This window comes from Psittacula echo, assembly GCF_963264785.1.
Source record: "Psittacula echo genome assembly, chromosome: 7".
NCBI lineage: Eukaryota > Metazoa > Chordata > Aves > Psittaciformes > Psittacidae > Psittacula > Psittacula echo.
The window spans coordinates 55,148,455-55,173,639 of record NC_137740.1 but is presented as its reverse complement, the minus strand read 5'-3'; the positions used below and the strand labels follow the sequence as shown (position 1 = coordinate 55,173,639).

The window sequence follows — 25,185 nt, the reverse complement described above, 5'->3', positions numbered from 1 at the left end:
ACCAGAGCTCAGAGACAGATGTGTCACATCTTTCTTAGAAATTAAGATTCTAAGGGTTTTGAATCTCTAAACTGTGTTACAGTAATAGATCTCTAGAACTGTAAGTAGAGAAATTCAGAGTTGGTGGGTAAAAGAAAATAACAATGGCTTGTAGAGTTTTTCTCCCCACCTACTGTATCTTTGTTAAGTGGGTCTTTTCCTCCAAGCTTGCTCTCCCAGCCCAGCACTGCTGGTGGTTGCAGACACCACAAAGCCCACTATTGACATCACTTCTGAGACTCTTCTTATGTCTGTTTCCTAATCTTCTCAGATACAACTCTGTAAAGGCTGCAGCTCTTCCCTGGTCTGCCTCTTCTTTAATTGCCCTTCTCCACACACCATAAACATCTCCCTCCTGAGCATGTCCTGTTGCTCTCAGAGAAGGAAAAACCCTTCTCCTTCCCCCAAAGGACTCCAACAAAGCCAGTCTGATGCAGCTTCACGGATGCAAACAGACAATTGTCTTCATGCTGCCCAACCACATTCTATTAGGCTATAATTACACAATTGTCAGTTTTTGTTTTGTCCCTTTTTTTGGGTAGTGAGGACATCCTGAGAGTTGAAGATACCTTATATTGGCCTGATATGCCTATCTTCTATGCTAATTCTCTCTTTTGAAGTACTCTAAGCTGTCCACTTTTCAACAGAGGCATGTCAGTGTTACCCTTTTTTCCTTTTTTTTCTAGAAATAATCATTAGGTTGCCAGTAAATATTTCGAGAAGGAAAACCAAATTCAACCAACTAAAGTTAAGCAAAGTGGGTGTTGTGAGTTTTAAACCTCTGTTCTTGCTGTCTTTCCTTTGGGCAATACCCCAACCAGTAACAGCATTGCTTTCCTGGTTCGGTTGTTGCCTGCCACTAACCGTGAGCACACCGAGTACCCCAGGCTCCAGGCGTGTCAGTGCTCAGAGATGTGGTGGTTTCTTTCCAAGAGGAAACACGAGGAGGTACTGAGTATGTGCATCCCCTGAAACTTTGTGTTCATATACAGGTAAAATGTAATGCCTTTCCCATTGGTATTGAATAGCACTTGCCAGCAGGAGCACTGCTCCCTCTATTTGGAGACAAACAGAACTAGATTCTGCATTCAAATAACAAATATGTAGAGGTAGATCTAAATATTTTCCACCAAAGAACTGGACTAGAGTCAAGTGAAGAGCTGAGAAAGCACAAAATACTCAGAAATGAGGAAAGTGCAAATAACTGCCATTGCCTTTTTACTTACCTAGATACAGAAGATTACCATATACAGTTTGTGGGAATGAAGAGAGAAACCTCACGTGTTTTAACTACGGCAACTGCACTGATCTCAGTGGCGAGTTGACCTGTGTGTGCCTGCCGGGATTTGCTGGAGAACGGTGAGACGCTCAGCAGGTCTCTTTGGAGCAATTCTTCCAAAAGCTGTTCCAGAAGGGTCCAGAGGGTAATGCCCATGGAGGTTTTGATCTCCTGCAGAAATACAGGCAAAGCAGTTGTTTAATTCAGCAGTTCCTTGCTTAAATGACTTTGAGAGTCTTAGAAAAAAAAGACAAATCAATGCAGCAAGAATCAATCCAACACAGCACCACTAACTCCAGTTACTGATATTATTTCTTAGGCAGCATCTTACAGTTGCTTCTGTTAAGAACATGTGTGTTTTTTGACTTCCATGCCAATTCTGTTTGTGGCGATTCATGCCAATGCTTGTTTGTGACAAGCTAGAATGTTATCTTTCCATAGGTGGAGCCACATACCCTGCTCATAGATAAAAATTGGCTACAATACACTGACACACAAATATGCAAAGCTGTTTCTTTTTCATATATACATGTTGTGAACATATTCTTTCACAAGGGTTGTATGAGATGAAATACCTGGTCGTATTGAATCTTATTACTTTCTTACTGAATGATGAATTATGAAAAGGGAATTATTATGTTAAGAATAAATATTTTTTACATGTTACAGTTTAGTCTGAAACAGAGGGGTATTCCTCACAGTGAAATTTGTATCTTGTAGCATATTGTCGCAATTCACACTTACCGTTCGATAATGTTTGATAATGTTCTAAGATCAGCCCTGAAGTAGGGAGGCCTGACAGCCTCAGGGCATTAGGTGCTGTAGAAACACAGGAAGACATTGTTACAGTAACAATACAGTCTGAACAGGTAAGGGCACCTTCTTGGATAGTGAGAAAGGAAACACCATATGTGCTCTTAGTGCATTACATCGGAGTACAGGATCCAAAAGTCCAACAGGACCAAGTAATGCTGGCTCTGCAAACACAAAGTTTTCAACAAAAGGTTTTCATTCTCCTCAAAACCACTGATTTTGTGGGAATGGTACAGTAAGCTATAAATAAAAGATAAATGAAATGAAAATTCCCACTCAATGCACAGTGCATTTGGCAGACATGTCAAAATGCATTGCACCACTTAACTCACCACCTCACAATATTAAAAAAAAGAGGTGGAAAAATCAAAGCAAATTAAATATAAGAAAGTAAAAGCATATTCTGAGACACTTCTCTGGTGTGTATGCTTCTTGGGACTATGAGGTAGAAGGAAAGTACTTTGTCCTTCTTTCTTTCCCTTCCAGGCAACTTGCTAATTACAGCTTTGGGAATGAGCCTTCCTTACATCCATCCCACTGGCTGGCAATATTCTTTATTTTATGGTTCCCACGATTCTCATATTGAACGGCAGCTTTGTACTGAGCATGCTGTGCTGTAACTGACTATTGCAGCAAGGCATTCTTCTCCAATGTCTAAAATTGACTATTCGTCCTCTTTTTCTCCAGGCTGTCAAACCATGTACCAGTAGTACTTCTGTGCTTACAGATCATAGTATATCAAACAAGAAAATTTCACTCCTGTTTTTCAGAACAAATTCAAATATACCAGTTAATAAGAAAACTAAAACCAAAATCCTCTGTATAGTTATGTATTAGATTGATAAAACAGGCACTTTTCTTCAAGACAGTATTTCACCCCCCAGAAAGCCATTGATGCACAGTATAGAGAAAACGATATCTTTCTATGCCAATGAATTGGGATCACAAAAAAAGTTCAATGAACTTACTAACAGATGGAAAGAGAAATTTGGAAAGGTTACTACTCATAAAAAGAGGTATAGAATTTTTTATATATTGGAAAATTACTTTAATGTAGCTTTTTGAATTGTGTGAATATAATTTACCATTGAAGGAAAACTGCTGAAGTGATTTTAGATTTTAATGAAGAAAACTAGATAAAAGAAAATTAGATATAAAGAACTGCTCTTCTCTAATGTAACACTGAAAGCGTATTGCATGGTTATGAATATGATTGGAGAAAGCAACTCCTTGTAATTTAGAAGGAGAATCTCACATTCTTCCTCAAGATTAAACCTGCTTTTTTATCTGAAAAATTAGGATTAACTGTCATAGTTATTAAAAAAAAAAAAAAGGGGGAGCAGAGAATTAAAAGGGAACATCATCAGAGCAGAAAATAACCAAATCACTACTAGTTTTCAGACAATCATCTCACAAATTCCTTATTAATATTTGATTGGTTGCCTTGAGAAATTATGAGAACTCAAATTTCCTTTATCATCAGAATTAACTCAAAACCATGTAATGATACATACTTAAGCTTGTGAAACCCTGTTCTGCACCATTCTTACCGTTCTTGGAGATGATTTCAGGGAGATTGGATAGGAGATTCTGCTGGGGTCTACTGGCATTTTGAATTGAGGAGAAAAAAATGAAGAAGAGAAATGGCAGGTGAATATTCCCAGGAACAGTTGGCTGGGAAAAAAACCACACATTTGTTTGACTTACATCCAGACTACTGAGAAGGAAAATGTTCCCTCAGGTTCCCAGAACAACCAAAATGGATAAGTAAGCTGTCAGCAGGACTTGTGCCAGATCTAGGTCTAAAGTCACACACAAACTTTCATTTCACCTGGCTAAGCACCATTAACCTGAAAGTTTAAAGAAACCTTAAAGAAACCTTAAAGAAATGAAATTTCTGGCTTAACTATCTGTGCTTGAAAATAATACAGGAAGCTCAGGATTTGAGTGTGGCTAATCAGGTAGTTAGTAAAATCATAAACATGTGGATATATGCCACAGATTTCAAATAGAGGATCCTCCTCTTTCCTTGCTCCTAAAGCTTCTGAATTAAAAATGTACTTATCCAATACATTTAATTTGTGATTTCAGATGCTCACTATTTGCAATCTTTACTCTAGGTGTGAAAAGGACATTGATGAGTGCAGCTCCGACCCGTGTCTGAACGGAGGCCTCTGCCAGAACCTTCTCAACAAGTTTCACTGTCTCTGTGATGTGAACTATGCTGGAGACCGCTGTGAGATAGATGTAAGCGACCTCTCCTTTTTTGTCTCTTTACTGTTGTGGCAGAATCTCTTTCAGCTTCTCTCCTATCTTATTCTACGAATGGATGATGATCCAGCAGTGGAGTGGGGTGATCAGGAAGACTATTAAGCAGTCTAAACCTTTGTATTTTCATGCAGCAAAAGATGCCTTGGCCAAACGGCTTAGCAAACCAATACAAAAATCAGAGTTTAAAAACTTGTTTTATATTTCTTTGAATGATTTTCTGTGAATTGCTTTGGATCTGGCTTAGTTCATTCACTTACTTTTAGAAAAAATGCTAGAAAATATTTCATCTCCCCTTCACCAGAGCATTTCACTACATACACACTGCCAGTGGACAACAGTGGTACACGCCAAAAGGCAATACATACTAATAAGAACTATAAGTCTGCTGATTGTGGCATTCAAACCCTACTGCAATGAGTGGCAAAGACCCACTGCCTTCAAAAATGGAAATTTTACCATTAAATCTTACAGACGGTAACTATCTTTGCATCACATAGCACATTCATTGTTGTTTCTTTAGTAAAGTCTCACATCTGTGAATGAATATAGGATATTTTTTGATAATTAGATAATGGTCTGGATAGCAATTGGCAACATGGTGAGGACACTTCACATCCATTTGAATTAGTGGCAAACCTGCACTGGTATCACTAATCCTGAACCTCTGCTCCAGTAGCTTGTACACCTCCAGTGTATAATACTGAGTTAAAATACAGCCTTCTTAATTTTCACCATGACTCCTCTTTCAAGAAAGGCCCAGTAAGTACATCAGACCTTAAAATCATAGATTTTTTATCTTTGTTCTAAGATTTGTACAACTTCAAGTAACTCTGTGTTATCCATCAATAAATATGAGTGTCATCAGACAAAAATATGGGATTTTTCTTTCTTAGGAAGCAATCAAGGTGGGCCAATCAGTGGATTGGTTGTCCATGGATTCTTTACAGAATGAAAATAAAGGGTCTGAAAATTATGAATACCAGGAGGTTTAGCAAAAAATATTCCAGCAAAACATCTGTGTAGTTGCTTTTGAAGAGTGTAGACACAATGGAAACACACTGCACAAAACTAAAGAATAGTGAAAAATTGTTTTTCTGAACAATTGTTTAAAGTAAAACCATTTATGAATGGAGCAACCATTTCTTTGGGCACTCATGATTATATTCATGATTATATTTATATAGATTCTGTACTCTTCTTAAATTCTTTAAATGTAAATAGTGTCCTTGAGTGATGATACAAAAGATAACCATGTATAAAGTTGTGGTTTAGTATTGATATGGCATATAGCAGTTAGTTAGAGGATAGGCTAACGAACACTAACAATGAGCTTTTTATGACTCCAGGGAGAGCAGCTGATCTTTTGAAGAAGTCTTTGAGCCCATTGATTCCCCTCTTCAACCCTGACAAAAACAAACACGTTTTTGTTTATTTGTGGGGAAAAAAAAACATGATTCATCCCTGTGATATGCCACATATTCCTATCTCAAGCACCTGCCTTAGTATGAAAACTTGAGTACATAATTGCATTATAAAAGGATAATTTCTTTGCTGTCTTTATCATAGCAGAAAAGTGATTGGGGTAATGTTCTTATTAATCTCTTATTTAAAAAAACAACTAACCAAACAATAATCATTCAGCTAAAAGTTCCTCTCCTCTTGGTAAGCAATAAATAAATAAACACAAGGGAATGCACGTTCCAGCACTGGAGATGAAATTAATGTAGCAGTGTCAGTAACAAAACTGTGTATCCTATCAGATGTAGAGCTTAATTATCTTAATTAATAGGAATCCCATGTAATATTGTGATTTATATAACACAGGCAAAGACAACAAATCAAAACTGAACTGCCTCTTTTTTTCCCCTACAAAAATATAGGTTTGGAAAAATGCTTTTTACTCCAGATAAAGTAACGTGATCAAACCTACAATGTTGGAGGAAAATATTTTTTTTGAATGAAATCAATATTTCTATGTCAAATGTTTGCATTTTGATTTAAAATATCAAAGACAAAAGAAAACTAAGTCTTTCACATTGTTCTGAATTAAAAAGTCAATTTTCTTTCATATGGAGGAATTTAAAATAATAAACAACAGATTATGTTGGAAATTCTACTCCAAACTCTAGCTTTCATTTAATCATAGCTAAAAATGTTACTTGGTTCAGTATTATTGAAATGAAGACAAATTTAAACACAAATAATTTAAAATGAAAACAATTGCATCATTTCGGAATGCTAACTAAAAACAAATAAATATGAAATTTTGAAAATTCAAATGAAAAAACTGATGCTACAAATAAAAACTGTTCAAAGCACGTTTTTGTTTATAAACTTAAAGTGAGAAAAATTACAATCAAGTTTGTTTGGGTTGTTTGCTTTATTTTTCTACTGGGTTTAGTTCAGCTCTCATAAATAAATTGAACTGTTATGTACATTATAGAATATACACTACAGGATACAGTACAATAAGCAAGAATTTCATCCTGGTGTTCATGTTGAAGGAAGTTAGAAAGCAATACGTGTAATAACAGTATGTCTGACACAGAGTATAGCAATATGTATAAAATGAAAAGCCAAGAATAAATCTGTATGGAGATTCCAAAACCTTTTCTCTTCTATACTAGAAACTTGATAAGAGTGTATATACAATATTAAATACAGGGTTTATATGTATTTACAGCAATATGGAAGTTATTAATTTAGAATATATAAGCAGAGTGCCAGTTCACTCTTTCTTCTACTGAATACACACCTATAATTGAATTCTTTCTGTCCTCTAATGCCTTGTCATCATGAAACATCCCTTGGCTTCAGAAATGTTGCTCCTTTCCTCTTTGTACTTGTGTATTTTCAACTACCTTGTGCATGTGTACATAACTTTCCTACCTTTATACACAAAATAAACCTTTTGCCTTTGTCCTTTATGTCTGCTCCTCATTTTCTGCTAATGACTCTATTAATTTGCTTTAAGTGTTCCATGCTTTCTGAACATTTGCATTTCACAGCTACATCACACAAAAACTAATTGCATCTTTCTATTGTATTCTCCAGGAATGCTGAGGGTGCACGGCCATGCAGTTTCTTCCCAATGAAGCTGTTCAGCCATTTAACCACTTTGGCTTCAATACTGTGTTACCCATCCAGGGTTGTTACCTCTGCTGGGTAACCCTTGGTACCTAACAGAGCATAACTAAATAAACAAGCCCCTAGACCAACAATTCAGAGAGGGAGGGGTTTTATCCACATGGCTTAATGTGACTCTTATTACTCAGTTCCTCCTAGCACACTGTTAATACTTAGAAAACTTAAATGTTACAAGGTCTCTGATGGCATATTGATAGGTCATCCCTTTCCACTGAGCTATCATAATCCATAGGTTGGACCTGTCCCACGCACAGGTCTTCCAACATACCCAGTGGAGAACTGACCTGGTATTTCTAGTTTAAAAGGTTAAAAAATAAACAAACAAATGTCAGATGAATGCTCAGAATTAGAGGGATAGAAGACATGCAAACGAGAGAAAACAAACAAGCAAGGTACTGAGTTTTTGGAGGTATGGCTTGTGATGATGAACACTGATATTATCTGTAATTGATCGCTCTATATTTTGATACTAAGATTCAAATTATATTTCAGATGCCAGTGACTATAATTCAGAAATACCAGTAATGAGAAGTAACAGTGTTAGGGCTTGAGGCAGAGTTAAGATATCTGAACAGAGGGGAAAGGCAGCAGTGATGGAAGTACTGGAAGAGAAGAGCAAAGGGATTTACATCAGCTGTGGGATGAATGAAAGTGTATTCTTTAATGTGATTGGCAAACACATGCAAGGTATTTCACTGAGGCAATGTACACAGAGAATGACAGATTTGCTTTGTTGACCACAGTTCCTACTTCTGACTCTTAAAAATCAAGCTCTGACTGACTCTCCTCTGCAGATGCTCTAATACAATTCATACTCTGCCAGCAGTATCCTATCACAATTTCAACTACAAAGAGACCACTTGTTTCTGAATTTGAAAATAGCTTTCATATTGTATGCTTATTTGCATTCTCTTGCGCCCAGAACATTTGCCTTTAAGAAACTACATCCAATACTCAATTTATGCAGTGCATGTGACTACAGTATGCTGGTAAAACTAAATTTAGGAAAAAGTCTGCTTCAAACTGGCATTGATGAAATCAGGTTTTGTTCTTTCATTGAAAATATTTTTCCTGGGAATACCCCTTTGGCTAGTTTGGGTCAGGTGTCCTGTCTCTGCCCCTCCTCACTGGCAGAGCATGAGGGATTGAAAAGGTTAAGTGCTACTTAGCAACAACTAAAACATCAGTGTGTTATTCTCATACTAAAGCCAAACATAGCTCTGTGCCAGCTTCTAGGGAGAAAATAATTCTATCCCAGCTGAAACCAGGACACCATGAGACATTCAGCCAAGAGGGCACTTCACTTTTATCTATTAACTTTTAGCACTTGAACTTACATAATTATATCTTGAGTTAGTGATCCTCCCCCAAAATAGGAAAACTGTTCTACTTCAAGAACCACAAAGCCTGGTTCTAAGAATAAAACCTAAAAATCAACAAAAAACTTCCACCAAATCTTCTGAGTTTCCTAGATTACCATAACCTGAAACAGATCTCTAGACCATGAATTAAAAAGCAGAGTTTGGTTGTTCATTTTGTGTTTCAGGCATGCCCTGAGGCTCCATTAGACTCAGGAGCACATCCTGCTAGCACTGTGCTAGCAAAAGGCAGACACATACCTGCACCGAATGGCTGACAGCTCAGTCTGTGCTTTGATATTGTTTCTTCAATATTCTCATCAGCTACACCTTTGGGGCAGTACTTCCTCACAAAGCACACCCTCTCCTATTGTTCACATGAATATACATGAAACTTGAAAGTGGTGGTAGATTTAATGTCCCAGAATTAAAGCTTTACTTGAGAGCTACTCCTATGTGCTCTGATGTGCACCATTGTTGCTTTCATATCCTCTTCCAGCTGGTACCATTCCATTCTCCTGGGCGCAAGGACAAGCATCATGCACTGGAGGTTATGATTCACATTTAATGTCATTAAAAATACACTGATAAGCATGTAAGATGTGTTCAATATTGAAACTAAATTGAATAAAACTCTCTCAGGCCTCCATAGCACAGACACAGAATTTTGATTGAATCTGCTCTACAGCGATTAGCTAATGTATTCATTAACTGCAAGGGTTAGTAATATCAATGTAGCAAATGATACTTAATTACAATAATTAATGCCTAGTGATTCATGAATAATGCATTCCACAGCTATTTACATATTCATACTTATGAGGCTATTAATGGATAATTATCATTTGACTAAAAGATGTGGTCATCAGGAATATAACAAGTACACCGTTTTCCCGCAGTCTCACTGTGTCTTTACCTGGTTGTCTTGCTCCTGTGTACCTCTATCTTGCCATTACACACAGAAATATAAAAAACATTTTATTTCCAAGACCTATAGAGTGATATAATGGCAAACACAGCCAGGCAGGTTAGCAGTCACACTGCACTAGTTCTCAGCCACTACTCTCACCAGTTTGAGTCTTCAGGTTTCAAAACAATTGAGAAGAGTTTTAGGATATTATTTGAAAAGAAAAAAACTGAAGTTTCACCTCCACCTTTCAGCCGAAAATTTCTCAAATAAGAGGAGTTGGAGTGCAAGAGACAGCGTTGGCATTCTGCTTCTTCAAATGCAGGACACAGGAACAAAAAATTGCAAAGTTTACACTCTTGTAAGGGGAAGTGTTTGGTGAAAGAACTTTGTTCTCTTTGTCACCAGTATAGATTTTCTCTTGTCCTGAGTTTGTGCTCTTTCTTATTGCAGATGGTTAGGACACTTTCATACTTTTTGTGGAACTAGGGTAGCAGTATTGTCAATACCTTCAGTCTGAACAAACAATTCTGCCTCTAGACAGCTGGTATTTCTGCTCCAACACAAAGATTTCAGACTGCATGAAAGCAGACAAGTTGCTAGCCCTCCAAGCTTGGAGAAGAATTTAAGAGCCACAGAAGTGCAGAAATACAACACAGATTAAAAAAAAAAAAAAAAAAAAAAAAGTATCTTTTCGTACATAAATATAATTATTTTAAGGCAAGATAATATTTTTTCTTCTTAGCCTAAGATGTATTTTCTTCTTAGCCTAAGCTTGAATGCTCAATGTTGACAACTGTAAGTCAATAATATTCAGCTGCCAGTCTCAGAAGTAAGGCTGGGTAAGTTAACTGAAACTGAGGAGTGCTACCATCCTGATTTTCAGACAAGCCACTCACTGCTCCTCTATAGCACCAGCTGAGGAGCTGCCGGTGCCCCAGGTCACTGCAAAGCTTATCCCAGCTGTCATAACCTGCAGAGAGTGAACAGAGAGGGTCTTGCCGTACATGGAGGTAGCCTCACGGTGTGGCTGAACAATCCGTGACTCCAGGCAGCAAGATCAGGTCAAGCCATTGAGAGCATCAGACTGATGTCTCAGTAAGTGACCATGTTTGTATCTACTGTGACTTCTCCAGTAGACAATAAGCAGTCTGGTCCTATATAAGCTGCATTCTGTCAGGCTGCTGCTGGAAGCATAAAGGGTTTTCCCTGTTTTTTTCTGACTTACTCTCTGTAGTATCTTACTTTGAGAAAACCCTCATCAACTATTTAGAGAAAAAGACTGCACAGCATAGGTAAACTTATTACAGTCTGATAAAGGTTATTAAAATAATATTATTTCATTGACTGAAGTAAGTTTTTACTATTTTTAATAGACTAGCAGGGTCAGCCTAACTGAGCAGGGAAAAAGCTAGCATTTATATGTTTTCATTCATTCACATGGTTGTAGATCACCCATCATGGCAGAATCATTAATGCTGATGGTAGGAGCCAGAGAACCCAGCTTTATTGCTGTGTCAGGTCAAATGTGGGGTAAGAAGAAACATCTTTAGATCTGTAAAATGAGCAGCTCTGTTCTGGAAGTCATTGGAAATGTCACAATGCCATTTTTACAGTTGTTTTTCAGAGCAGAGCAGCCCCTTAGTATCCTTTGCTATTTTCTATTAGTCTACATTCAAAACACAGGATTTAACTAAAACTTCTAAAAAGATATTGCAAGGAACATATTTAATATGTGTCACAACATAAGGTACAAAAACATTAGGATGCAAAGACAATAAGGTTATCTGATGTGTTTAACTGAGAAATACAAGAAAGCTCCTCACAAGGCCAGCATTACTGCATGCATCAGTGAAAAGCAGTTGAATATTTAATGTGCATGGTAAATATAAGCAGAAAAGGGAGCCCAGATGACATATGACAGCATAACACTCTGCACTATAGGAATCAGCTCAACTATGGTATTCACATAACACATTCCGTACTCAGGCTAACACATTTTGTCTATACACCATCCTTTGTGTTGCAATGGCATTGTTTTCCTTTTTCTCACCTTTTGATGTTTTCCCTGTAGACTCACATTCACATCACATGGGCATTTACTTCAGTCATTGCTCACTTTATAACACATTCATGTACTCTGTGCCTGCATTGTTCAGATACTAAATTTTACATCTTTTTCTCATATCGTTCATGAGAGTTCATATTCTTTCTCTTTTATCTATTTTTTCTATCTTCAAATAATGCAGCACTGAAAGAAGGTATTCTGGAAGTTGCTTTAGAACAGTTAACTCATATATCAAAATAATACTTCGCATTTACTTTTCTGTAAGGAACAGGAACAAATACTTCTGTCTTCCACCTGTGTAGTAATAAAGTGTTACTCTCATCTCATCCTAAGAACTATCCAAACATGAATGAGCATTTTGATAATTCTCATATTTCTAGATATTGCTATGATCTAATGCTGAAACTTGGCATGTTCCATTTACATTGTTTCTTAAAATACAATTGATGAGAAAATTATTTTGCTGCAAGTATCAAAAAGCCTTTCTTTTTTTGTGTTTTGGTGTCTGTTTTCTACTGAAAATGGAAAGGACATGGAAATTACTATGTTCAGTGCTAATTTTTTTAAACTTTGTTTTTAAAAAAATATGGATATTTATCTAGAAAATAGCAGAACAACAGTGATACCCCAACAGCAGATGTTAGTCACCTATGGGTTTCCACTTTTACCCAGTAAGATGCTTTCTGCTTGCTGGACAACTTAGCCTAACATTGATGGAAACAAGACCATAAATCTGGTTTAATCCCATAAATCCTAAATATCTTAATTGACAAAAAGCTTCTAAAGAAAACAGAATTCCAGCCTCATTTTCAAGCTGAAAATTAGTCTGGTCTTTCACTTGAGTACTTACAAAAAGAAAAAGAAATTGAGCAGAAGTTAAGGAGTTTATGATGGAAAAGATAACTTACTCATACTGGTTGCATGGTGGCAGCAATCCCTTGGGATTCAATGTTTGTCCTCTTCACTAAAATTTACAGAACTGAAACATGGTTGTGAGGCTTTACCTGGAATTTATTGCCAGATTAAGAACCAGGTGGCTTCAAAGGAAGCTCATTCATCACCATTACAATGAGAAAGACCGAAAGTTACCCACACCTTAGATAGGTTTATATACATATAAAGGATGCCACATAAAGGGGAAATAAGGAGATTTCCCAGATACTACAGATCAAGTACTTCGGCAAATCTACCCACATTTATTCGGGCCTGGATGGAAACCATGGTCCTCTATTCCAACCACTACTTTATTTAGACAGCGACAGTGCCATAGCTCCTTAGGGGTATTGACATCTTAGCTCAGGATAACAAATACATCTTGTAGGCTTGATGTCTTGGAAACTAATTATATGCTTAAGATTACTATCAAAGGTCCATGAAATTATGATGTTTCCAAATAAACCAAGGCTGGCATGTAAATCTGCCTACGCATCTCCTGATGAACTCTTCTTGTAAAGTGTATTCTTGTGTAAGAGTATTTTTCAGTTCTTGTTATGAAATTCCCATTCCTAATAACTCTTGGAAAAAATGGTACACTTTACTAGTTTTATAGAATATTTTTCCACTAAAAAGCAATAAAAAAATTCCGTTCCTGAGGATGTGAAAAATATTTTGGTTTCAAAAGATCAGGAATACTTATCTGTTTTGATAGAGAGAGCCATTCAAATGAAAGGCAGAGCTTGTTACATAAATGTCTGAACTTTATACCAAACTAGCTGTACAGCAAACACAACAGTCCTCAAATTTATTCAAGCACTCTTTGGTAGAACAGATGATTCATTTCTCAAGAAGAATAAGAGCAGCAAAATAAAAAAGGTGATACTGCTGTAATACAGCGGAAAGGAGAATCAGCAGCTTCACAAACCTTTGTAATTATTTAGTATGAGCACATTTTGCACCACTGCAGAAAACTGTGGTTGTTGGTGGACGCTGTGAAATGCTAGGGTAGGGATTTTGGAGATCCTCAAACACATAAATAGTTTGGGCTCTAATTAATCCATTATAGAAATAAATGGAAATATTTCCATCTGTGTCTGGTGCAGCACTGGTAAAACTCATGCTGCATTACTCTTACCCCTGAGGGACCCTCTGTTCCCTTTTCTCCAAGTAGTAACTGTTTGTGATGAAATGGCCATGTACATTTCCTCCACAGAGTTGATATGGAAATGTAATTGATATCTTTTTTTATCCCAAAGCCTACCATTTTGTGAATTGATGCAGCATATTGACTGTGAGAGTGACGCGAGACACTGTGCTGTGTCTCATGGAAAATTCCATTTGGTCCTACCTTATTTTATTGTTTCCATTAATCAAACACGATATTTCCCTTCAGTACTCAGCTACCCTCTCCCCTGGAGAAGCACTCAGGCCTGATGCACAGGCTGGTTGGGGTGTAACTGGCCCTGGAACCAGAACCCTAAAGAAACATATTTTATCTTGGGAAAGTTTTGAGTTGAAATTCCTAGCTCATGGTCATGTTTTTATCCTCACCCAAAACCACTGATGAAAGAGGAAGAGGAAGAATACTTCCAGAAGAAAATGTTAATGTTAGACATGTCTTCCAAAATTACATATAACTTGGTGGATTTCATGGTTACCTGCCTGTTCTAGAGAGGACAGCACTGGTATTTGAGAATCAACAGGGAGATGTATCAGAAATAGCTTACACCTGCAGATGAAGGTGAATTTTGACCTGACTCAATGCACTGTAGAAACTGCTACTTTCAGCCTGTATTGAGAAGCCCCCAGATCTAGATTAATTATCTGTCTAGAAACAGGGTTGAGTTACACTCACAGTTAATATGCTTTGCCTTGAAGGACCTGACATAAATTCAGTGAGCTGAGATGGCAGACATTTTTTTCCTCTCTCTAAGAAGTATGATCTAGAAAATCTGGAAGTGTAGAAAATCGTCTTAAAAGAAAAGCATTGATAAGGCTGCCTTTACTTCCTGGCGTGTTAAGAGTAAATCTCTCCTGTCCAAAGTACAATGTATTTTCTGTTAGTTATCCTTAGGTGGCAGTAAGGTAAAAGCATGGAGTAGAAAATTAAGGTAAATATCTGACACATTATTAGAGATCATTTTCTCATGTACTGTGCTGGCTATAACACCAGCTATAACACGGAAAGAAATGTCATGAACCACTTGCATCTTCAGCACACATCTAAAAAACAATTATTAGAGTTGGCTTCATCCAGATCACATTCAGATGCAAACCTGTTGAATGCCAGCAAGAGTAATACCATGACTAGATGCTATATGAGCTGTGCAGTACTTGGTCCAATAATCTCTGTTCACAGGTAGAGGCACACCCATATGTCTCTAAAAAAGCCACAACAAAAATAACTCTACCAACAAGTCAAAGGTCTAAATCAAGATTAAAACAGAGTTTCAAGGAGTAATTATTGTCATAGACATTTATAGGGGTTTCTTTCCATTTACACTTTTCATGTATGCATCTCTTCCATAGTCTTTCCTGAAGTTAAAATGCAATGAAGTTTGCTGTCTCTAATCAATTTCCTACTAGAAAAAAAGCCAGCAGGATAAAACCATACTCAAAATTTTTCTCAAGGAATATAATTAGCTAAGTAATGCAACAGTGTCATGTAGCGTGCTAAGGCAAGTATTATGTAGCCAATAAAGGTCTACCTTATACCATTTTTACAGTTGGAAGCACGAGATGGCTGCAATCGAAGTGCTGCACCCAACAAAGGCTAGCTGTTGACTTGATACCTTGCTGTCTGACAGTGTGAAACAGTCAAATAGCTACTTACTTCATCACCACTTGACAGCATAATATTAATGCTAGGTAGAAATACATGCCTGTTTTGCTGGAGGTTAACACCAAATAGGGAGAAGTATTTCATGGAACAATTTTGAGACTGTAGGCATAGTTTATGAGCACAGAAGTAGGGATGGAAAGTTCCTGGCAGTTACAAAATCCAACTCAAATCATAGAACTGCCTCTCCTATATTGTCCACCTCTGACACGCCTATTAAGTGCCACTGGCCGAAACAGTTCCTTATTCCCACAGTGGGAAGAGGCAACACTGACCATTTCAGCACAGGTTGCACCAATTCTTGCAGAGAACCAGGATCTGGGGAGATAGACCACTCTGCTTCACATTGCCACAGTCAGGAACCACAGCCCGCAGAAAAAAAGGCTGCACCTGTATGTGATGCTTGTCTTCAATGGGTACTTATTGCTGCTCTCAATTGTCTGATCACAGAAATAGAAGGACATCTATCACTATGATCACTAATTAAGGAAGAGATCTTTAACTTCAACAGTTGTGTGCTGGAAGGTGGAGTTTTGAGCAATCAGTTCTGTGCCCCCAATTCAAATTGTGCAACTCCATTGAAGTTAATAGAGATTAATAATGCAGAAAACAGGCAAATCATGCCTGGTGAAAGTAGTGTGCATGGAAATATATTAGTGAGGAGGAACAATGTGCAGGTGCTCACTTAGACAGGATTTATGCTTCCAGATTGCAAACACCTCAGCAAAATTTCTCTCTTCTATGTTTTTTCTGTATTGGGGGTGGCGAGTGGGTAAACCTAGACTGAGAGATTGCAAAATTCAGAAAATCAGAAGCTGGTTTACTTTCACCCTTGACATAGCTGTTGATAGCTTATATTATAATTTCCTGCCTTGTTCTCTTATCTAAATGCTGTAATTCCCATCTGCCTTATCTTAAATGTTGTAACATCACCCTTCACAAGCTGGTCTATCCAACACCTATGCAATCAATGAAGAAAGCAGCTTTGTCATTCATTCTTCCTTCTCATCACTTTAACTATTTCACTCTGAAATCTACTGAATCTCTCTTCATCTCTTTTCCTCAGGAAATGCCCTGCTCTCTTCTTCATCACTGCAGTATCTTTTCCTATTCTTCTTCTGCTTTTGGGTTTAACCTACTGACCCCCTCCCATCCACCTCACTCTCCCATGACAACAGGAGCAGTTTTCTTCAAAAGGCCACTACTGAGTATTCTTCCAAATCCCTCTTCAGGAGTCATTTCTATTGTGGCTGCTATAAGGATTCAACGAACTCAACCCAGCTACATGCATCTGATGTGCTGTGCTGTTACCCATGTGAAAAATAATTCTATATGAAACCTCAAAGCATTCCCCAAACTGGAAAGGGATGTTCCACCCCGGAGTCTGACACCTCTACTAAAACATTTGTCTAGTCTGAGACTTAGCAGCTATGGGACAAACTCCTCCTTAGCATGGTATGCCTGGATTTGCACCAGCTATTCTCTCTCTTATCCTTTCAGATTGCAGCAGATGGTGGAGTTCCTACAGCAGGGGCTGTCGATAGAATTTTAAAAGGCATCTCATAACAACACATTGGAGCTGCACATTTAATCTGTGCTACACCATCAAGATGATCTTAAAAAGAGCTGAGCACACTTACAAAATTAACACTGGCAGTTGCTGCAGAAATGCTATCGAGGAGTCTTCTCAAAGCTCACAGCTTAATGAGAGCTTACCTCCCAGACTGCCAGCCAAATCACTTCTCTGTGTATAACCAACACTTTGCTGTCTAAGAGAAAAGGCATTTAATAGTTTGTCCTGCGAGATACTGACCCAGCAAAATATTTGGAGATTTTAAGGGGCTACTTATGTACTTCTGGCTTTTTTGGTCCTTGGCTGAGTTAACGTAAACTACAGTGGCCAAACTCAAAACTATTATTTCTTCTGCCTGAAACAGACAATCCCAGACATACTAAATATCACTGCTTTAATGGCTGGACCACTTCCATTTAGCAGTTAATATATACCAGACATCAACACTACAAGCAGTTAAAGTAATTACAGTTACTGTATGCAACCTGTTCTTTAAAGATTAATTCCTAAAAGCCAGCTTCTGAGTTTGAAAAGCTACTCAGCCAAAAGGCTAATATTGTCAATAGAAGGCCACTTGAGACAAACATTACTGCAAATACTAGCACTAAGGAGGGGCAAATTGGTTTGACTTGCTGTTTCCAAGTGATTCAGGAATTGTCCTGCATCCTAATGTGGAGATGAGGTGGTTTGTGTACACTAATGTGACTGGAAGATCAAGACTAATGCAAATAAATCCCTTGTTTAACCAAAGTCTTTAGAATTTAGTTGCAGCACTTTAGAAAGGTCCATCCCCAACCTCCAATTTCTCGCTCCACTATAAGAACAAACTTCCTCTTTAACTTCTGTAGTGTCACAATGCTGTGACTTCACATGTCAGGAGGGAGGCTGTCAAAATTTCTTAATGAGGCGTTTTTCTTGCAAGCCCAGCTAAATCATAGACTTCAATCATCTCCTTCTTCATTTTCTCATGGGACACCAGAGACACAGTACTTTTTGATAGTAAAGATTGCATTTTTCCGATCTATAATTGGTCAAGGCAGATAATCAGTTTATCAGTACAGCTGCTAACACTAATTCTCTCTACGTTTGTGCTTTGATTTCAAGAGCTGTCAGACAACTAAAAGCTGACATTTTTTAGGAAGAAATTCACTCAAACTGCCACATTTCAACTAAGGCAAACTATTCAAACTATATTTTATCAAAAATATACTAAATAGAGGTGGCAGAGAATGTATCCACCAGAAAACAGAGAAATTAAAAGAAAGGTTACTTACAATCATTCTTCTTCAAGGTGAGCTGCCTATATATATATATATACATAAAATACATCACATCAGAAGTAGTCACTTTTTTGTCTTCAGCAATGTCCATTAAGATATATGCAGCACTCAGGATCTCAGTCAGGCTCTCCAGCAATGGGATTGTTGTTTCCTGCAGATATCAGCAATGTCAAAAATTCAGGATTATTTACAGCTCTATATGTAGTATAGATGGATAGACTTTCAGAGGACTACAGAGATAGGTGAGGTTCAACAGGATAGGCTCTTCACAGTGGGCATGGTGTCAGAGGGAGAAGTTCCCAAGATGTGGAGAGATAAGTAGTCATGCTTACCTTGGGGTGTTACCTGGCATACAAAAGGCACCAGAGCCATTATGTGGCAGCTACAGGACAGCCTAAACTGGAGCTATGAGCTGGCTAATTGCAGGTGGAAGCAGTCACAGCTTTAGGCTACAGAGATCTTCATCATGTATTCAGGGCCCCAATTCTGAATCTGGTCCTAATACAAACTGGTCTTGTTCTTATCCATTAAGAAAGCGAAACTAGAGTAGGAAAGCAGGGTAGAGCATAAAGAAGATAAAGCAGTTAAGGAAAATAGGTGATGCATATAGAATCTTCAAACCAGTTTGCAATTTCCAGTGGCCTGTGCAGTGTTTGGCTCAGCCAGACATGAATCTGATCTCTTTAAATGAGTCCAAAATGGATTATTGGTTCAACCCAGCAACCCAATGGCTATGTCAATACAGCTTTTGGGACCTGGTGGCTGGTGTCTAGCACAAGTAGACTCGCTACTTTTTACAGATGATGTGAGGGAGAGCAATAGGTGTTTGCTTAGGTACTTTTATTGGAATAAAGTCAATGTATAGATTTATGGCCTCTTTACTGCTGTTGAAAATAAACTGTAGTCCCACAAGCTGGGGTTATCAATGTATCTCATTATAACAGATTTGTGTATGACTGACTGGATTTCTTCTTGAACTACCGGGATTCTTATTTGAATTCAGCCTTTAACAACAACAACAACAAAAAAAACCTGATGAGATGGTTGTAAATCCTCAACAAAATAAACTCAGCATATCTATGGGCTTTTTAGTCAAGTTAATGGCTTTTCTTCAGCTGCACAGTATTATCCCTGTATGCCCACAAACCTTTCAAAGTAATTCTGACATGGATTAGGACCACTCAAGCCAATCATCCCTCATTACTATAGCAAATGGTTTTGATTTGGGGGCAGTAAATCTGGATGGCTTGGATCAGATGTTCTTACTGTGAATGAAGTGATAACCTTGTGAGTGGTGTCAGGAACTCAGGATCCAGACACTTTGACGGCAAAAGCTCCAGTGCACATGAGCAGCTGCAGAAGTCTCAGAAAGCCCCACAGGTGGCAGAGAAGGGAATTCTCTAGAGTTTGGCAATCCCTGTGGTTTAAAGCTTCTGTTGATGTCTCTGTCTTGTGAAGCATCCAGAATCAGGCACATTACTGTGCGAGTGCTGAAGTGAAGGCTGATTAATTCTTAATGCCCAGCCACAGAGGCACACTTCTGCTTTCAGAGCACGCTATGCCTGTCACATCCAAAAGACATTTACCCTCGGTCCGAGCCATACTTTCCCATGCAAAGCTCATGCCTGGGTAGCAGCATTCTGAGGAAGCTCATGCTACTTCTCTCACAGTGATTTCCCCGCTGGCACTGAGGCTTGCTCTTCTCTCTCCCTGATCTGGCTCAGCCCTCAGTGTCTGTGGCAATAATTCTCATCCCCCAATTGACATGAAGCTGGATTAGATCAGCTAAGTCATGTTGATGTAAAACACACAAGAGGAAGAGGCCCTCTGTATTTTTCTGGCTCGTGTGTGCTATTCCACTTGCCTTTGACATTTGACACACATGGAAACGTTCATATATAGCAAATCCCTAATGTTCCCCTCTTAAAAATAACCATTTAGAAGATGGCTTGTTTAAAGACAAGCATACATAGGCTGGATTGATAAATGCTACTGAGCATTTCTCTCCTTGCGAACTGGGCCCTCCTTAACCAAACTGGTCATCCACAAAGCAAATCAAGGAAGCAAGGCAGAGTAGCCAATCTGTTTCAATAACAAAATGAAAAGCAAAACCCAGCCCTACAATGAAATTTCACTCTATCCAATGATTTATTTTCTCTAATCTAAACATTGTAACTCATTTTTATTTTATAATTTAGAAAACCTAAAAAATTAATCAACTTTGAAATGAAATCACCAGTGAAAAACCAAAGGATTTGTTTCTTAAAGGCAAGGTTTTTTTTCTGCATTTCTTCCTCTCTTTAAATGAAATAGGCACTACAAGAAAACTGAATGCAAGAATATTTTTTCTTCCTTTTCTTCTCAACATTTCCAAAATAAATTTGCCTTGCTCCAGCTGACATCCAAAGACATACAAATTGAATATGCTACATAAAATATCTTAGTGAGAAGCAGATTGGCTTTCTAGTGTTAGCAGACTTTGTTTTATTGGTACTGTCATAGCACATGACATTATCTTGCCATCAGCATCCATTACCATTAAGGATAGAGCTTTTACTGGCAGCTGCTGTATTTGAAGGGCACGGGAACTCTCACAGCTGTTGTCACAACTTTTAAACAGGTTCATAAGATAATTCAGGTTGGAAGAGGCCTCAGGAGATCTCCCAGTCCAACCTCCTGCTCAAAGGGCAGTGCAAATCTCTAAGGTATTGCCCAGTCAGTAAATTAACCCTCCTTCAGTTACCCTACATATATTTAGCTATCCATAAGCAGTGCTTAAGTAACCTTCAGAAATAGCTGTGATTACCATGCAGTATTCATTAGCAAGAATTACATCTGAAAAGCTATCGCAGTGTATGTGGGTCTCATAGGCTTCCCTAATAGCAAAGGTCTCCAGCAAAAAAAATCAGTAACGTTTCTCTTCATGTGGCTTTTTCTGTTTGTGCTGAGACAGAATGAAGTCTGCCTGGCTTTATCCCTTCCTTTCCAGAGTTTCCCCTTCTGCTTTTGAAGCTCTAAGAACACGTCTTGCATGGGACTGTGCCAGGGCTGTGTAATAAACACACCAAAAAACTGTATATTCATAGCAAGTGGCCATCTCCCAAGCAGTCAATTCAATAACCAGATCTTAACAAGCTAACATGGGGAAGAGCAGCCTGTGTGATATCAAGCTGAAAAGTGATGTTGTAGCCTAACCAAAGAGACATCAGCTGTGTGTGGCTCAACACCCCATGCCTTAGGACGCTCATAGACTCACAGCCGTGGGTGATCTGCTACATGGTGTGAACACAGATATAAGCAGCTACACACCTGAGCAGTCCCATGGTGGTCACACGGGCTCTGCTCTGTGAAACATCGGAGAAGTTCATAGCCTAGATCCATCTATGGTGGAAGCAACAGGCAAGGACTTACCAGAAGAGTCTGAAGCAGTGATATGGGACTTTTACTTTCAAACTGCTTTTTAAAAGGCCATTCCTCATCACTATGCAAAATACACAAGTAGGGTCCATAACAGAAAGCCTCTTGTTCTGCTGTCTCAGCAGCACTATGTTTCTAAAAATGCTTCTCAATCCTTTTTCTCTTCGGGATCGCCAGTTATAATCATTTCAGTCTATCATCACCACCAAATACTGCAATAAATGGTCTGAGATGACGGGGGACAGAACTTTTCAGACGTATTTTTCCAGACCAGCCAGACGATTTTCAAAGTTGATTTAACTGTTCAGCCATTCATTACTACAGAAGTGGTTGATTTTGATGGGACCAGACTGCAGAGCCTTCTGGCAACTCTTGTTATCAGGTCAATGCTAGTGCTTAAGGGGCTACCTATAGTGTAAACTTGGGCAGTGATTTGTGGGCTGATAAACTAGGGGACAGCACTTGAATGGTAGAACTGGGGAGGGGGTGTGTGTGGGTCAATATAATCCACCCAAAAAGATGACATAAAGGCCTTTTTTTTTTTTTTTTTGTAGTTAGAGATTAGAAGCAACATAAACACAGAAACAGAATTAACTTCTGTATCTGGTCATGGTGAAAACACCAGCTGTCTGGATTTTAGTCGCGAAATAGATTTTTTTAACATACAAGCTTAATAGGAAGTGTTTTGTCCAACACATCTACAGTCAATACAGGCAATTTTCAGTGTTTTTTTCAAGTTCAAGTCACTGATTGACCAAACCAAGTCCAATTAATCAACAGTAGTTATTAAACAGAAAAAAAAATAATTGAAACAAAATGTGTAGTGGATTGCTACGGGTAAGGTTTCTGTAATAAGTAATTGCTACAGAATGAAAAAATGCCCTGTTATGATTGTTTTAACTTGAGAATGAGGTTTAGAAATGTGAATGGATTTTAACAAGTTACAGAGGTTTTTTCTCATTTATTCTTTGGCATATTTTTTTCTTTAAGTAATAAAATTACTTTGAATGATCTCATAAATGAAAATGTCTCCATAGATACAGGCAAACTTACAACAGGAATAGGAAGAGCATGGGCTGGAAAATAAGAGAATACATTCAGAAATTACACATATCGAAGACTGGGCTTTACCATTTGCTTGCGGTAGTGAATTTCTTTCATGAAAGAAATGTCCTATTCAAACCCTGAATGAGAGTTAACGCAGATTATCTTGGTCCTGTTCCCTAGAGCAGACAATGACAATAAAACACAGCTTCTGAGAATAAAGATTCCATTAAAAAGTTGCAGTCTCTCTGAGACAAGAGGAACAAGGGTCATATGGTCTAGTGCAGTACAGAGGAAAACTAACATCTCAAATATATCTGCTGCATCATCTAAAGATGAAATGACCTTCCTAATCCAATACAATTCAATAGACCAACATGTTTTGTATCACCTTTTTTGGGGGCTGGAGTCATGAGGACTGTCACCGGCACGAAATGACTTCTATTTGAAAAATGTTTTTAAAATAATAGAAACCATATATTTAGCTGCCAAGGACAGAGGAAAATATCCTAGCTGATCATGCATCCCTGAGAGAGAATCCCTGACCCAAACTTATTAATATTATAGTAGGACCCCTTACATCAGCGTGGAGGTGGAGAGATTAAAAAAGAGGAAGGACTGTTTTAACATCTTCCCACTGGCATTGTTGTTCTGCAAAGGAATAAGTCCAAGCAATGCACGCACAGCAATAGCATCCACTTACAGGACATCCATTGCTGAATGCAAAATCATCATTATTCTCAGGACTGTAATTGCACTTCCTTAGAAGTGATGAGTAAGCAGGTCACTAAAATATCCTGTAACGTGCAGCATCTAACTGGGAAACGGGCTTCGACCTGCTGTCTTCCATTTCTAAATACTTTGGGATTTGAAAGTTCAGCCTGAAGCACACATCCATCTATGGCAGTTCAGCTGTCACTCGTAATACAAATCAAAAGATGATGGATGGCAAAATCTGCCCAGAAGTTCAATTCCTGCTAGGGTCATTCTGTCCATAGTGACCACTTTTCCACACTAACCACATCGCTTCATTGGCTTACCTTACCAGAAGCATGTTTTACACATAAAATCGCATATATAGATATGTATAAAACATTCAGCTACAAACTATAAAACTTCTCTGTCTAAAGCTTTTCACCTGGCAGATTTGTTTATGTGCATTGTGCCTTCTGACATTATCACATTTCCCACTCCCACATGAAAACAGAAAAAAACATCAGAGCATCCTTACGTTCATCCTGTACTGTGCTGCTTGTGTTTCTGTTGATGAAGCTGCAGAGCCTGTATGTAAAAGAAGAGCTGGATATTTTAAAAAGTATTTGTGAACATATATGGATTGCTTTCTAACTTCATAGATTTCAGTTGCACTCTTGTGCAGCCTCTGTACACTTATTTCATGCAAACATGCTGGTAGGAAATTTTACTGGCAGGAATGCTGCAGAGATGGTGCATTCTACAAAACCATTTACAATAAACAAATTTTCTATATCTAAGTATTCACATAAACTTGACTTCTCCAGCAAGAAAAACACAAATGTGACTGAATATACATCCAGTCAAAATAGCTCATGTTTAACTTGCAGTAGCAAACACTAGCAATAATGTGTTCCCAACCAAACTAGGGAAAATGAATTATTATTAAAGTGATTAAGCAAGTAATTGCTGAATTACTATTACAGTCCACGGACACACTAACTTACAGGTTATTTTCAAGCAGAAAGGAAGCTGTCAAATGAAATGGGTCATTGTGTGAAATTCATCCAGCTCTGCCTTGTATATTAAATATGCAGCACCAAGTGTGTGATTTTCTGAAAAGTTGAAAGAACAGAATCTGCAGGGGGTAATGTACTTCTCTACCAATAAACAGTGCTTTGGCAGTAGCTCATCTATGCAAAGCCGGGTCCATAGAATGGTTTTTGTTTTCCTTCCGTGGTAGCTCAAGTGTGTCTGCATATTCTCTTGACGGAAATTATATTGTGATTATTTCAATCCTTCCAGTTGACAACTGACTTGATCTCGAACATATTCACCTCCATTGGCTCAGTAACGCTGGCCTTGTTATTGATCCTCTTCTTGGCAGTTGTGGTTTCAGTCATCGCTGCCAATAAACGGGCAACTCAAGGGACCTACAGCCCCAGCCGGCAGGAGAAGGAGGGATCCCGGGTAGAGATGTGGAACATGGTGCAGCCACCGCCGATGGAAAGACTGATTTAG

At 38.2% G+C, this 25,185-nt stretch overlaps 1 protein-coding gene across 1 annotated transcript in view; it reads left to right on the top strand.

The window, feature by feature from the left end:
• The window catches only part of CRB1 (crumbs cell polarity complex component 1), a gene marked incomplete at both ends in the record, with an annotated part of 101,256 nt that extends 76,071 nt beyond the window's left edge, over positions 1–25,185 (top strand). Inside the window, 3 exons of the mRNA XM_080623716.1 lie at positions 1,270–1,398; positions 4,252–4,378; positions 24,970–25,185. Coding sequence (XP_080479842.1) covers positions 1,270–1,398; positions 4,252–4,378; positions 24,970–25,185 — 472 coding nt within the window. The remainder of the gene's footprint in view (positions 1–1,269; positions 1,399–4,251; positions 4,379–24,969) is intronic.